The sequence below is a fragment of the Mustelus asterias genome, chromosome 22 (genome assembly GCF_964213995.1).
Source record: "Mustelus asterias chromosome 22, sMusAst1.hap1.1, whole genome shotgun sequence".
NCBI classification, from domain to species: Eukaryota; Metazoa; Chordata; class Chondrichthyes; order Carcharhiniformes; family Triakidae; genus Mustelus; species Mustelus asterias.
Genome location: NC_135822.1, coordinates 10,621,842 through 10,636,648, shown reverse-complemented (window position 1 = coordinate 10,636,648; position 14,807 = coordinate 10,621,842). Strand labels below are relative to the sequence as shown.

Below are 14,807 nucleotides of genomic sequence, written 5' to 3'. Positions count from 1 at the left end.
ATAGATAGTCTAAGTGAGTGGGTGAGGGTCTGGCAGATGGAGTACAATGTTGGTAAATGTGAGGTCATCCATTTTGGTAGGAATAACAGCAAAATGGACTATTATTTAAGTGGTAAAAAATTGCAGCATGCTGCTGTGCAGAGGGTGCCCTTGTGCAAGAATCACAAGGAGTTGGTTTGCAGGTGCAGCAGGTAATTAAGGCGGCAAATGGAATTTTGTCCTTCATTGCTAGAGGGATGGAGTTTAAAAACAGCGAGGTTATGTTGCAGCTGTATAAGGTGCTGGTGAGGTCACACCTGGAGTACTGTGTACAGTTTTGGTCTCCTTACTTGAGAAAGGAGATACTGACACTGGAGGGGGTGCAGAGAGATTCACTAGGTTGATTCCGGAGTTGAGAGAGTTGGCTTATGAGGAGAGACTGAGTAGACTGGGGCTATACTCATTGGAATTCAGAGGAATGAGGGGAGATCTTACAGAAACATATAAGATAGAAGCAGGGAAGTTGTTTCCACTGGTGGCATGGCCTCAAAATAAGGGGAAGCAGATTTAGGACTGAGTTGCGGAGGAACTTCTTCACACAAAGGGTTGTGAATCTGTGGAATTTCCTGCGCAGTGAAGCAGTTGAGGCTACCTCATTGAATGTTTTTAAGGCAAGGATAGATAAATTTTTGAACAGTGAAGGAATTAAGGGTTATGGTGAGCGGGCGGGTAAGTGGAGCTGAGTCCATAAAAAGATCAGCCATGATCTTATTGAATGGCGGAGCAGGCTCGAGGGGCCAGATGGCCTACTCCTGCTCCTAGTTCTTGTGTTCTTATTAAATCCCCTTTTATTAAATCACAATGGAGAAATCGGACATTCCTCAAATAGAAAATGTTAGCTTTTTGAAGTCAGAGATGTTGTTCAGCAGTAATTATGGCCTTTGTATGAATAAAAATCAATATAAACCTAATTACATTTCATTCAACAGGTGTAATTTTTTTCAAAGGATCTTACGGTGAAACTAACAGCGCAACGGGGGAAGTTCACTTCAATTCAGGTGATTTTCAAAGGTTTCCACCTGTGGGCATTTCAACAGTGCACCCTGTGGAGGAGTAGGAAATCCCTGATAGCAACTCCTAAGATTTCCACATTTAACTGCACATATGCAGAAATTTGCCGTCAGTTTCACAATTGTTTCACTGTCATCATAACCGCAAAATCAGGCCATTGTATGTACCTTTGTATTACAGAAGACAGAAAAACCTAATTTTTCCAAATGAATAAGGAAACCTTAGGTGTAGCGGTTTGAAAGTCAATCACGTTCCCTGACTGATGTTCTGGTCATTGCTTCAAATTATGTGGGTAATTTTAAATCCGTACAACCAGTTTTGGAACAGGAATTCAGCAATGACATGTCCACAAGATGCAAACACATCTATTGTCAGAAGTCCACAGAATTGACTTCGAGTGTGTGCAATGTATCCTCGTTAAAATGATTGCACTGAGCTCCCAGCACAGATTGGGTCTATATATTGAGAGAGTATGGGCTCAAATGAGATATCCATACATCAGCAGTTTTAAAGAGCTATTTTTGTGTCTTAATGGAGCAGGCAAACCATTATAGCAGTGCATGTTTGCAATGGAAGAAACTGCATAGCAGAGGACAATGCAAGGAGGATGGAGAGCTCCCCCCCTTCTCAAAGCTGTACCCTAAAAGTGATTCTGAGAGAAGCGTAATAAAAGAAAATGAGTGTTTTTGCAGTAGAGGGTCATCCTTCTCAGAGTTCTGCTGCCCCAGTTCCCTGAGAAGAATTGGCAGAGCAGGTGGATGCTTATTTCATTTGTGACAAGGTCAGGGATACAAATGTCTTCCATTTGTCAAATGATAAAGCCATTAGCCCTGGAAGGTGAGCATCAGTCATCTGATATGAGAAGCAGTACACTGAGGCAAGCTAATGTGAGTGATGCCACCTGAGCAAGCTGAAAAAAAGCTAATGGTGTAGAAATTCAAGGTAATGGTGACTTTCAACATCACTGGCAGATCACCCCCGATCCAAAATTGCAGGTGGGTCTCTGCAAAGTTTCAAAACTATATCCTTGGTGACGCTTATACTAAGAGTGGAATTTAATGCCCCCCCCCCCTCCCCAGCTGCTGGGTTTGGAGGTACGGAGCATGTTTTTGAGCAGGGTGTGGGGACTTTGTCTCCTCCCTGCCTCTGCCCGATTAAGTCTGGGGCAGAAAGGCTCATGGATGACCTTCCTGCCCAGACATTAATTGAGGCCCTTAAATGGACATCAATTCCCCACATAAGGGCCCCATCCCAGGGATGGCGGGGTTCCCTCATTCAAAGACACTCAGTGCCTGATCCTGAGACCCAGCATCAGGAGGGTGTGCCTGTTGAGTGCTTTCCTTCTGAGACCTTCCCTCCCCACACAATCTCCTCCCCGCAATCCCATCCGATCCTCACTCATCTGTGGCCTTTGACCCTCATTGGTCAAAGACCTCTGGTGGATACATTACCAGCAGGCTGCCACCGCTCCCAACCAATAGGGAGCTGCTGACCTCTTATTGATTGGCAGCTCTCAAGGTGAGGGACTCTGACCCCGGAGAGTCTAAATCCTCCAGAAGACTTGATGTTGACCAGTTAAGTGCCTGATGGGAATTACTTCCACTGGGCCTTCCGCAATGGAAAGGCTGAAGAGATCCCTCTGTTTCTCCAGCTGGCGGGCAAGACAATAAATCCTGGCTAAGATTCCATTATCTGTGCCAAAAAAAACCTATTCACTTAAAATTGCTTATTACAAATTATTTGGCAACGCAACTTTTTAAAAAAAAGTTAAGTTCTACCTTATTGTCCTATTTACAGCTTGAATTCAAAATATTTAATGCCTCATTCTTTTAGTGAAATAAGCAACTTTGAATTATCAGTGGACCGTAAACCCCCTTCAATTGTCAGAGGTGAAAAAGAATATAACAATGCAAACACAGAAGACAAAGTGTAAGAAGAATGCACTAACAAAAACAACCTCAAAGCTCACTTATTTACAAAGAAAGGGATTAAAACATTAAAGTCACTCTCAGAGTCCAGGAGTGTTGTATTCAAGCCATCAGTAATGATCATAGAATCCCTGCAGTGCAGAAGGTGGCCATTCGGCCCATCGAGTCTGCACCAACCACAATCCCACCCAGGCCCTATCCATGCAACCCCACGGATTGACCCTGCTAGTCCCCCTGATACTAAAGGCCCTATTTTACCATTTTGATTCTAAGGGCCTGATTTTACCATTTTGAGTCTAAGTGCCGAATCTGGGCATCAAATAGATCCGAGCCCGGAATCCTCTTTCCAGCGCGCCCATACGTGTTTTGCCGGCTCCAGTCCGAACCGCGCAGTGGGTGGGGCTTAGCGCTGCCGGACCAATCGGAGCCCTGAACTGCGCATGCGCAGTTCGAAAAAAAATCTGAAGCAGCGCGCCCGGGAGGGGAGAAAAAAAACAGAGAGAGCGGCTCTCTGACCCAGATCATGTTGGGGGGGGGGGGGGGGGCGGAAAGAGAGAGAGAGGAGGAGAGGGGGCATGACAGATCATCCACTGGGGGAGGGGGTGGGAGGAGGAGAGGGGGTGTGACGGATCATCCTCTGGGAGCGGGGGGGTAGGAGGATGGGGGGGATGCATGGCAGTGTGTGACGAGAGACTGTTATTTTTCTTGATGAAGAGCTTCAATGAATACTTCTAACTTTGGTCAACACAAAGATGGTCCTTCTGCCTTGTGGGTCCATCTGGCTCACCAAGTCAGTTACAATACTGCGTTCAGCATCTACTGAGCCATCTTGGATACAAAGGATAATGGCATTAGGGTTCTGCATGTAAGCTTTGCTTATGCTAAAAATTATATCCTTGGTGTCGGCAGCCATTCCTGGTGTTACAGTACTGATAACACCAGGAAGATCGACCAGTACCATTCATTATCCTTTGTATCCAAGATGGTTCAGTAGATGCTGTACGCAGTATTGTAACTGACTTGGTGAGCCAGATGGATCCACAAGGCAGAAGGACCATCTTTGTGTTGACCAAAGTGGATCTAGCTGAGAAAAATCTAGCCAGTCCAAGTCGGATTCAACAGATTGTGAAAGGCAAGTTGTTTCCAATGAAGACTTTGGGTTACTTTGCAGTTGTTACTGGTCGAGGCAACACCAATTAAGGTATTGATTCCCGAAAAGATTATGAAGGAGAGTTCTTTCAGAATTCAAAATTGTTGAAGAAAGGGATGCTGAAAGCACATCAAGTGACAACTAAGAACTTCAGCCTAGCAGTTTCAGACTGTTTCTGGAAGATGGTGCGTGAGTCTGTGGAACAACAGGCTGATGCATTTAAAGCAACTCGCTTCAACCTTGAAACTGAATGGAAGAACAACTATCCTTGGCTGAGGAAACTCGACAGGAATGAACTATACGAGAAGGCGAAGAATGGAATTCTGGATGAAGTGATCAGCTTAGGTCAGGTTACTCCAAAACACAGGGAAGAGATTCTACAAAGGAAACTGTGGGAAAGAGTCTCTACACATGTGATAGAGAATATTTACCTTCCTGCTGCCCAGTCTGTGAATTCAGGCACATTCAATACCACAGTGGACATCAAGCTCAAGCAGTGGACTGACAAACAGTTGCCTCACAAAGCAGTAGAGGTCGCTTGGGGAACCTTGGGGGATGAATTTGCTCGATTTATGTCAGAGCACAAAGGGAAGGACCATGATGATATCTTTGACAAACTAAAACATGCTGTTAAAGATGGGATGAGCAGGCTGAAGACAGTCTGCGAGTCATCCAGCACAATGCTTTAGAAGATCGTTCCATATCTGACAAACAGCAGTGGGATGCAGCTATCCATTTCCTGGAAGAAATCTTGCAAACCCATCTTCGAGATACTGAATCTATAATTCGTGATATGGTGGGGCCAGATTGGCAAGAAAGGTGGTTCTACTGGAAATCACGGTCTCCAGAACAGGATGTTCGGAGTGAAACCAAAACTGAACTGGAACGGCTGCTATCCACAGCAGACAACCCATTCCCCCACCCACACACTCCCCAGAATCATAGCTCCTTGAAAAGTTCAGAGGCTGCAACAGTGCAATTTGCAAAGGTACATCCTTCAGCTGGTGGAGTGCTGAGTGCACTAGGGTCCAGCAGCATCCAAAAGACCTAAGATCAGTGCTGAGAACCAGGTCTGTGCTGCAAATTGGACATCGGATACCCTGCTGAGCAACAGACCCCACCCCCCCCCCCCCCCCACACACACTCACAGAATCCCCCCTGACCCGAGAAACAAAATGGCCACAACCCCGTAAGCAGCAGAGAGCCGTCAGACGCTAGGCACTTACCTCCGCACTAACCCTCACTGATGGAGTGCCGGAGTCGGACTTTTTTGGAGCATTTCTGTCTTGCGCCGATTCCGAATGGGCGAACGCGGCGGTAAAGGGGAAAGTGCCAGTAAAGTTGGACGTGCAGCCCATTAAGTCAATTTAAATGCATGCACAGAGGCGGGCGCAGATTGCGCTCTCGCCTCATGCCCAACTTTACCAAGTTTCCACGCCGGAAAACAGGCACAACTCAATGGTAAAATCAGGCCCCAAGTGACAATTTAGCACGGCCAGTCAACCTAACCTGCACATCTTTGGACTGTGGGAGGAAACCGGAGCACCCGGAGGAAACCCAGGCAGACACGGAGAGAACGTGGACACTCCACATAGACAGTGATCCAAGCTGAGAATCAAACCGGGGTCCCTGGCGCTGTGAGGCAGCAGTGCCAACCACTGTGCCACCGTGCCGCCCAAATAGGGATGTTGCATTTCTGGGGCAATCATGCTTGAAATAATTTTCAAACCCTTGAGGAAGCTCAAGCGAATCAGCAGAGTGAGTAGGCTGGAGTGAAAATTTAATCCAGCCATATACAGAAACACCGGAAGCACGTTTCTAGTGCAGGCTGATTCCTGGGATTATTGCAATCTACAACTGACAACGCATTTGCATGATCATGAATTTCCTTGCAAAATGTACTCACATATATTTATTTCAACATAGACATGAGAAAATGTTCCTGCAGAAAAGCAGATTCATGGAACATTAAAATATATTTGGCCTATTTAACAAAAGCACAGCAAGGGATGTTTCTCAGAAGTATCTCTGTGATTATTTATGATTTCTGAACGTCAGTACTTAGTAGAGAACAAGTTTTATAGGAGCAGCATCAGCAGAACATGACCATTTGAATGTATGCAATGAAGAAATATTTTTGGGATAAACACAAACTGTCCTTGCTCTTTTAAGTAACAACATTTTGCAGGGTAATAAATTGCAAATTTTGTTTGACAATGCTTCTATGAAGCACCGGGGGATGATTTACAATGTTAAAGTTGCTATCTACGTGGGAATAATTGTCCTTGTAAAGAATTTGGTAAAAAGAATGCTTTGATGCACAAGTGGGTGCAATGGGGACAGGTTTAGATCAGAAAAATGGCCCAACCCCTTGAAAATGGGAAACATTTTCACAAAAATGGTAGTATTGGCCTCTTGCGATGGGGTCCTGGAGTGGCAAAGTGTCTTGGATCTGGTGGTCGGAGGGAAATGCGGGGGCAGCGGAGGGCATCTTCACAACCCCTGATGGTGGTCATGCACTGGAGCATGTAGAAGCATGGAGCAAGTGCGAAATACAAAATGTACCTGTAGTGGCATACACGCTGCCAGCCTCACAAAAATGAGATGGCCACCCTGGTGAGATGATCTGACCTGTATGTTTCCAAGAATTAGTACAGGACAATAATTGCTGGCGTGATTTTAACAGCCTCTGGTTTTCTGCTGTTTTGTTTAACATATTCAGACATAAGTTAGGAAAATGAACTGGTTTAAACAATTTATATTGGTACTGTGGCCATTAGAAATAAGCTTTCAGTTTAAGCTTAATTTGTGTTTCTGTGCTCATGTGTCAAGAAATGGTTAAAACTTCAGTTAGCTCATGTTAAACAAAAGTGCCTGCATGTCTGTGGGTTTTGGTTTCACTTTAAACTGTGCTTGCATTGTAATGAAATGTCTATACTGTAAAAGCAATGATAGACATAAAAATACTAAACTGTTGCTTAGCAACCGGGGTCCACACTGAAAGGCATAAACACTTGTGGTTCAGTTAAAACTATGTATCTTAGAAAAAAAACAGTTCTCACAGAAACTGCCAGCAAGGGCAAGACAAAGGAGTAAGGGGCAGAAAACAACTCCCAGAAGCTCAGGGGAATTTCACAGTAACTTCAATGCAGTGTTAATGTAAGCCTTACTTGTGACTAATAAATAAACTTTAAAAAAAAACTTTAAAGAACATTTAGCTCCAGAAGCCAGAGGATGAAAAGAGAAGTCCCAAGAAGACTGAAATGAAAGGGACAAAGAACTGGAATCTGAACAAGGTACTGTTTACCAAAGTTAAAGAAAGGAGTAGAGAGAGAGGCTCTCAGTCAAAGACAAAGCTGCAAGGTGCAGCCAGGTGACGTTCGCTGGAGAGAAGCCAGATATCTGAAGGAGTCGCAAGATTGACGACAACTTAATGCAGCCTGTGAAGCAGCGGCGTTCTGTTGGCGTGGCTGGGTACCTCAGAAATTACATGGAAGCTTGGATGCATGTAGCAATCTAAGGTAGAGTAGTACCAAAAGGAGAGATTGAAATCTGGATGTGGATCCTTGGTGAAGGCATCCGAGAGGAAACCCTGTATGGGAGAAGATTTCAAACCATCTTCTTCGAGATGGTGATTGGAAACCCTCGTGTGCAAGTCAGAATTCCTGTGAGATTAGTTGGCTCACAGTATGACAAGCATCTGTGGGGATTTGTTGAGAAATCCACAGCAGTTGTTTAACTAACATCTTTCACTTGGTTTCAGAGTGTGGTGAGTCTGACCAAATTTTGCCCATTGGTTTATATGGGCTGTGTACTTACTGAGAACATTAGAGCATAAGATATTTTACAACTTCTGTAATTCCTATAGTTTGGCGAGTATTGGTGAACATGCAATCGGAGTGAAGGAGTAGTGTTAATCTTTCCTTGTTGAATAAATGTATTATTATTTCGTTAAAAGCCAATCGGCAGTTCATTCATGTTTCTCAACAAACAATAAAAATTATCTATTGAGCCTGGGTTCTACTTTAGGATCTGACTGACCAGTATTATCAGCTGGGATCGTGACACATATCTAATGTACACTTTGGATTTCTTTTGTTTTTTTACTTTCTACTGGCAAGAGGAAGGAGACTAAACTGATACTTTGCTTTAATGCAGTTTTAGTAGAAACGCTCAAATAAAAATTTACATGTGACAGTCAGGAGGATATTTAAATCTTAAAGGCCTCACAGCCAAGCCTGACTCTATTCTCAGGTGTGGTCTAAACACGTGTGCCTTCCAGAGAGGTTATATTATATAATTTTTAAATTTCTGAAACTGCAGTATAGCCACTGACCTTTCTGCTAAAATGTTTGATTAAACAAAATCTTACAAATTCCAATGAATAGAAATTTTAGCCAACCATTTTTCAAGGAGGTTTTTCATAAAACTTATTTTTGGCTGTACCGAATATAACAAATATTTTATCCATCAATAAAAGTTTACTCACCCTTCCTCTTTCAACTTCTTTGGTTGTCATGACAATGACGTGCGTGTTTTCCTGATAAATCATTTTCCAAAAATCATTGATAGTATTCTGAAGACAGCCTTGTGTTGCAATGTAGTTTTTACATTCATCTCCAATTTTTCCATTCTTAAGTTTCACATGGAATAAAGAAAACCAATGTTACAAAGTATGAAATGAAAAAAATAACTGATTAGCATCAAGACTAAGATATACTAGAGAGCCTGTTCAAACTGACTAACTATTTGGTTTTGCCTTGTAAAATTAGAAAAGTATTAATTGGTTGACATTATTCTTTACCATTCCAATAAAATTATTTTTACATTGTTTACCCATTTGGAGATAAAGTCAGATTGCATACTTACAATTTAGTGAGCAAAATTTTGTCACCAGCTCCAAGTTGCACAAGTTTCTGCAGGGAATTTTTTAAAGTTTTAAGTTTATACGTTTAATGTTAAAGTTTATTTATTAGTGTCACAAGTAAGCTTACATTAACACTGCAGTGAACTTGCTGTGAAAATCCCCTAGTCGTCACACTCCGGCACCTGTTCACTGAGGGAGAATTTAGCATGGCCAATGCACCCAACCAGCACGTCTTTCAGATTGTGGGAGGAAACCAGAGCACCCGGAGGAAACCCATGCAGTCACAGGGAAAACGTGCAGACTCCGCACAGTGACCCAAGCCAGGAATCGAACCCGGGTCCCTGGCGCTGTGAAACAGCAGTGCTAACCACTGTGTCACCAAAACTGTGTGCAGTGATTTTGTTTAACATGAAGTCTGATATTTCTTTTATTTAAAAAAATTGTTTATTTCAAAATGTCAGATCATGTGGAGATCAATTAGGCAAACAATTTCTCAGACCTTTGTCATACCTGGTCTGAAATGGGAATCTTGGGAGGTACTGACGGGTAGGTTACTGGTCTATGCCAACCAATTCACCAATTTTTACACATGCACAAAGAAAACATCCTTTCCGGTTGTATCACAGCTTGGTATGGTTCCTGCTCTGACCAAGACTGCAAGAAACTACAAAAAGTTGTGGATGCAGCCCAGTCCATCACACAAATTAGCCTCCCATCCATTGACTCTGTCTAGACTTCCCGCAGCCTCGGGAAAGCGACCAGCATGATCAAGAACTCCACGCACCCCGTGTATAATTTCTTCCACTTTCTTCCGTTGGGAAAAAGATACAAAAGTCTGAAAACATGTACCAACTGACTTAAGAACAGCTTCTTCCCTGCTGCCATCAGACTTTTGAATGGTCCTATCACATATTAAGCTGATCTTTCTCCTCACCCTATCGGTAACTGCAATGCTATATTCTGCAACCTATCCTTTCCTTCTCCCCTATGTACAGCTCGCAAAAAACAATACTTTTCATTGTATTCCAATATATATGATAATAACTCAAATCAAATTGATTTAACCATCCCTTGCTGGTGTCACAGCTGCGATTGGGAACTTCGCATGTGGCTAATTATGGAGCTGCATCATAGAAAAATTAAGAACTTTTGGGGCTTTGGACAGCAAGAACATTCAGAACTCTTCCATACCCCATGCAACAACTGTCCACCCCACACTACACCACCATCTAATTCATTAAAACATGTGTGCAGTAAAACGCATGAAGAAATAAGCTTTTATAATGTTTACATGCTTCACCAATAATAAAGCAAATCACATCACAATAGGCTACAGTTAAGTGATGCTGCTTCATTTTGTCACACACAAAAGGACTGTGCATTTTGTAAGCTCAGCACCAGGTTTAATAACAGGTTCTATTATATCCCAGCAGTTACGTACTATCAGTATAAAATTAAGGATACAAACAGCAAGCCATTAAATATTTCAGTTGTAGTATTTCTCAGTACAAATAACCCAAGATACATCAGCTACATTCATCATCATGTCAAAATACCTGAATATGCCTGTTGTTAGGTACTTATTTCAAATAGGTACTTATTTCAATGACCATGAAGCATTTATTTATTGTTAGACTGGAATCCATGGGGAAGAAGGAAAATCATGTTACTACTATGAATATTACTATTAAGATTAATATCTATACTAAAATGCTGTAGCTGCAGTTATAAGTAACACAATCTGAAGTGATATACAAACAAAGCCAATCCCACATAACTGAGAACTCAAGGCTATCATGCCAGTCATTTCCTCAAATGTTGACTGTTCTGCATCTCAGCCTTTTGAGAGGTCTGAAACTGGAGGAGTGAAAGGTTTAGTTGCAGAGTCAACCATGTCTTGTGTGTGTGATTCCAAGAACTGGCCAGCCACTGCAAACAGGCAAAGAACGTCTGCAGGTGCACACAGACCACAGATGGGATATATACACTGCAAACTCACTCTCCTATTTCCCCCCCCCCCCCCCGCAAGGTTCTCGAAGGAAGAGATTAATCATCCATTCCTGGTGGCTCCAGGATGTGCTGGAGAGTCACCCCATGTGAATAATGCTCCAACTTCCTGTCCCTATGAGAAAACAAACTGAGTTGTGAGTTTTACCAGCAGCTCCATATTGGCACAGGATCCTTGGGTACAGGCCCCATGTGCTCATTGATTTGCCTGAGTAAATTGCCTGAGCACATTAAATAGCTGCACCACTGGTTTGTCTTGTTTTGGCACATGTCCAAAATAGGGCTAATGGATCAATTAACCTTATCTGCAGTTGTACATGTTGAGGTTAATTAGGAATACCCAAATATCCTCCATGGAAACAATTTGGATTTGTTCGAATTTCATGGTATTGACATTTCCACACAATCCTCTAATTTGACAGGGCACAGTCAGCCTTTGGGCAACATTATGGAGGGCTAAATTAGGTAGTCCCTGAAAACAGGGCAGGGGATCGTGCTGAGTGATTCATCTGTCTCAGCTCATTGCAGTGCAAGCAACATAGCGACTTTATTCAGCCTGCTTATTTCAATATTTCCAGCGTCCAGTCAATGCTAACTGTTCTTTTGATTTCCAGGACACATCAGCAGGGGGTCCAATATCGTGAGCAGCGAGAAGGACTTTAAAGCTTGCCAGCACTGCTGAAAGGGGTGGTTGGAGCAGGTGCTCACAGTCATGCGAGAAGTGAATATGACCTGGGAAACATTGAAGAACGAAAATTCAAGCAAATCCAGTTTGAAGAATGGAGCAACATGGGAGAGAATGGGCTTTAGATTTTGCACTGAAAACCTTGGTGGAGGTGGTGGGGACCAGGAGGCTCTTGAAACATCCAAAAGGTAGTGGGAGCAATAGCTGTGGAGGACAAGGGCAGGAGTCAAGCCCGAGGACCTGGATGTGGTAACTTAGGTAGTTTAATGATCTCAAAACATATCAAGATCAGCGAATGCATCATCAAATGTCAAATCACAGTGGCTGCAATATTCACTTCAGACACTGTTCAATTCACCACATCTCTATCATTCACCGATCAAGCAGGATTCGTACCTGATCATAATCATCATGTCATTATGAATGCTTGGCTGAGTTTCAAAAGTTACAATTATCTCAACAGGGGGGGTCTGAGTTCTGAGAGCTTGAAGACACTATTAAAAGATTAGATTTCTTTGATTATAGGGTCTGACAAGAAGCTTATTTATGTAAAATATTAATCCCTTAAGTAGATTTAAAAGCTTGAATTAGTTCTATGATTGAGTGATTTTATTCCCCCAATCTCAAATGTGTATGAGTGAGAGCTGTATTAGATTGCTAGCAGTTTATTTTTTCATCTTCAAATGGCTCCTGAGGTCTGCCGTTGGTGGATATTGGGTGAGTGACTATGCAGGTGGCATGGGGGGCCATGAGGGGTAGGTAATGAGATGTGGGGGCTAGATGACATAACAGCTGGTAAAACGACTGGGACAAGGAGTCAGAGAACTGAGACAGACCTTCTAGCCAGTCCGCATCAGCACTTTCCTACCCCCGTGTCTATTTACATGGTCAGCAACCCAACTGTATTCCCTCCCCCCCACCTACCCACAACCAAGCCCCCAACCCCAAGAGTGAAAATTACACGTTTCAGGGTTATTTTTAAAGAGGTGGAGAATTTTTCAACTCAAGCTACATGCCTCAGTAGCCAAAATCTGGCCCTTAGTTGCCATAGTAAGGATGCTATTTTTCTAACCTGTCATGTTCTGTTCGTTTTAAATTGAGATGTTTAATTAATGTAATATTGATATATTTGAATTTTAGCATCACAAGCCCAATGGAATTGGTCAAATAATCATGGGACTGAATTTCCAGATTCCATATTGCTTTCTCGATGATACACAAAATACATCAGATTAAAACTGGAATGGAGAATAAAGTCACGAAGGAGGACAGGCACTTACTGTGATATTATTGGCATTGATATAATCTGATCCCAATATTGTTTCATCCACTTCCTTCAGTGTAACTCTGGTGTTATCAACTACAGCAAGAAAGTAATAATTAAGATGATTATTATAAAATCCTTGAAGCTCTACATGCACTGTATTTTTATCAGGTTATATGTCTATGGTGGCAAGCTTGCATTCTGTGAATTAGCACAACTTTGTTAGCTATCGGAAAACTGCTGAGATGGGCACAACTAAGTTCATACAAGCTCGCAGGGAAGAGTTCATTGTAACTTTGCCCCCACAACATTTCACTGCAGTTGGTATTATCAGGCAGTAATAAAATTTGGATACATTAACTCTGTCTCCGTTTTATCTGCCATGTGTATAAAATTGCAAAAAATACAATCAAATTGCAATGGTCACCCATGAATAGAAGCATAGCATCAATTTATAAGAGCATGCTTTCTGTCGCAGGTTTGATGAATATGCACGTTTTCTGTAGAAGGATGATAGGGACTCCAAAATTTAACTGCGTTTCTCACATTCTGCTATCCTACCTTTGCCACTATTAACATTCTTCAGTCTCTAATGGCACCATTAACAGCCCCTTTATCTCATGTCCATGACATCTTTGTCAATCTCTCCTTAACTCCAACCTATCACTGACTTTCTATTCTGCCTCACAACTCACCCCCCTTTTCTACTTTCTAATTTATGAGGAGGCGATGGCCTAGTGGCATTATCGCTCGACTATTAATCCAGAAACTCAGCTAATGTTCTGGGGACCTGGGTTTGAATCCCGCCACGGCAGCTGGAGGAATTTGAATTCAATAAAAGAATACCTAGAATTAAGAATCTACTGATGACCATGAAACCAATTTCCATTGTCAGAAAAACCCATCTGGTTCACTCATATCCTTTAGGGAAGGAAATCCATCATCCTTACCTGGTCTGTCCCACATGTAACTCCACAGCCACAACAATGTTGTTGACTCTCAACCAGGGATGGGCAATAAATGTTGGCCAGCCGTCGATGCCCATGTCCCACGAATGAATTTTTAAAATCATCACATTTCTATCACTTTCGAGTTCTGTAGAAGGGTCATATGGACTCAAAACTTTAATTGTGTTTCTCTTTCCACAGATGCTGCTGACCTGCTGAGTTTATCCAGCATTCTCTGTTGCTATGTCTCATTGAATTGACCTTTAGTTGAAGGATGGATCACCGAGTGAATGACAATGCTGACACAAACGTAGAAGTAAAGTCCACTTACATGGTAAAATATTTTTGTATCTGTTCTTGCTTTTGTTTTCTATTCTCTGTCCCTCTTTTCTGCTATAGAGAAGTTTATATTCTTGCTGCTGAAGAAGCTGTTGGAAGAAAATTTCAAAAAAATGCATGTGATAAGCTTGCAGCAACTTCTCACAATTAAATCCAATTAGCTAGACTCGCCTTTGATGGGACGAATTGACTTGGAGAATATTTATTACAGTGCATAGAACTTTGGTTACTTTTTATCGGAGCAAAATACCGCAGATGCTGGAAATCTGAAATTAAAATAGAAAACACTGGATAACTCAGCACGGCAGCATCCGTGGAGAGTTGGGGAAACAGAGTTAATTGCCGAAAACCTCTAACCTTGTCCGCGGCTGGGATTCTCCGGTGCTGCTGCAGTGAATGGAGTTTTGGCTGATCAACTCTTATTTTCTCTCTCCACGGATGCTGCCAGACCTGCTGAGTTTATCCAGCATTTTCTGTTTTGGTTACTTATTGGTTACTTTTTGTTCAGTGATATGTAGATTATATTTAATTACAATAAAATAATAATGTAAACCGGCATTCACTTTTGAT

General features: G+C 42.4%; 1 protein-coding gene across 2 annotated transcripts in view; it reads right to left on the bottom strand.

The window, feature by feature from the left end:
- The window catches only part of ptpn11b (protein tyrosine phosphatase non-receptor type 11b), a 149,889-nt gene that overhangs the window by 23,090 nt on the left and 111,992 nt on the right, over window positions 1–14,807 (bottom strand). For both annotated transcript variants that reach the window (XM_078238742.1, XM_078238743.1), the window contains exons 7-9: window positions 14,230–14,326; window positions 12,968–13,047; window positions 8,618–8,761 (exon numbers count right to left, since the gene is read on the bottom strand). In XM_078238742.1, the coding sequence (XP_078094868.1) occupies window positions 8,618–8,761; window positions 12,968–13,047; window positions 14,230–14,326 (321 nt within the window). The remainder of the gene's footprint in view (window positions 1–8,617; window positions 8,762–12,967; window positions 13,048–14,229; window positions 14,327–14,807) is intronic.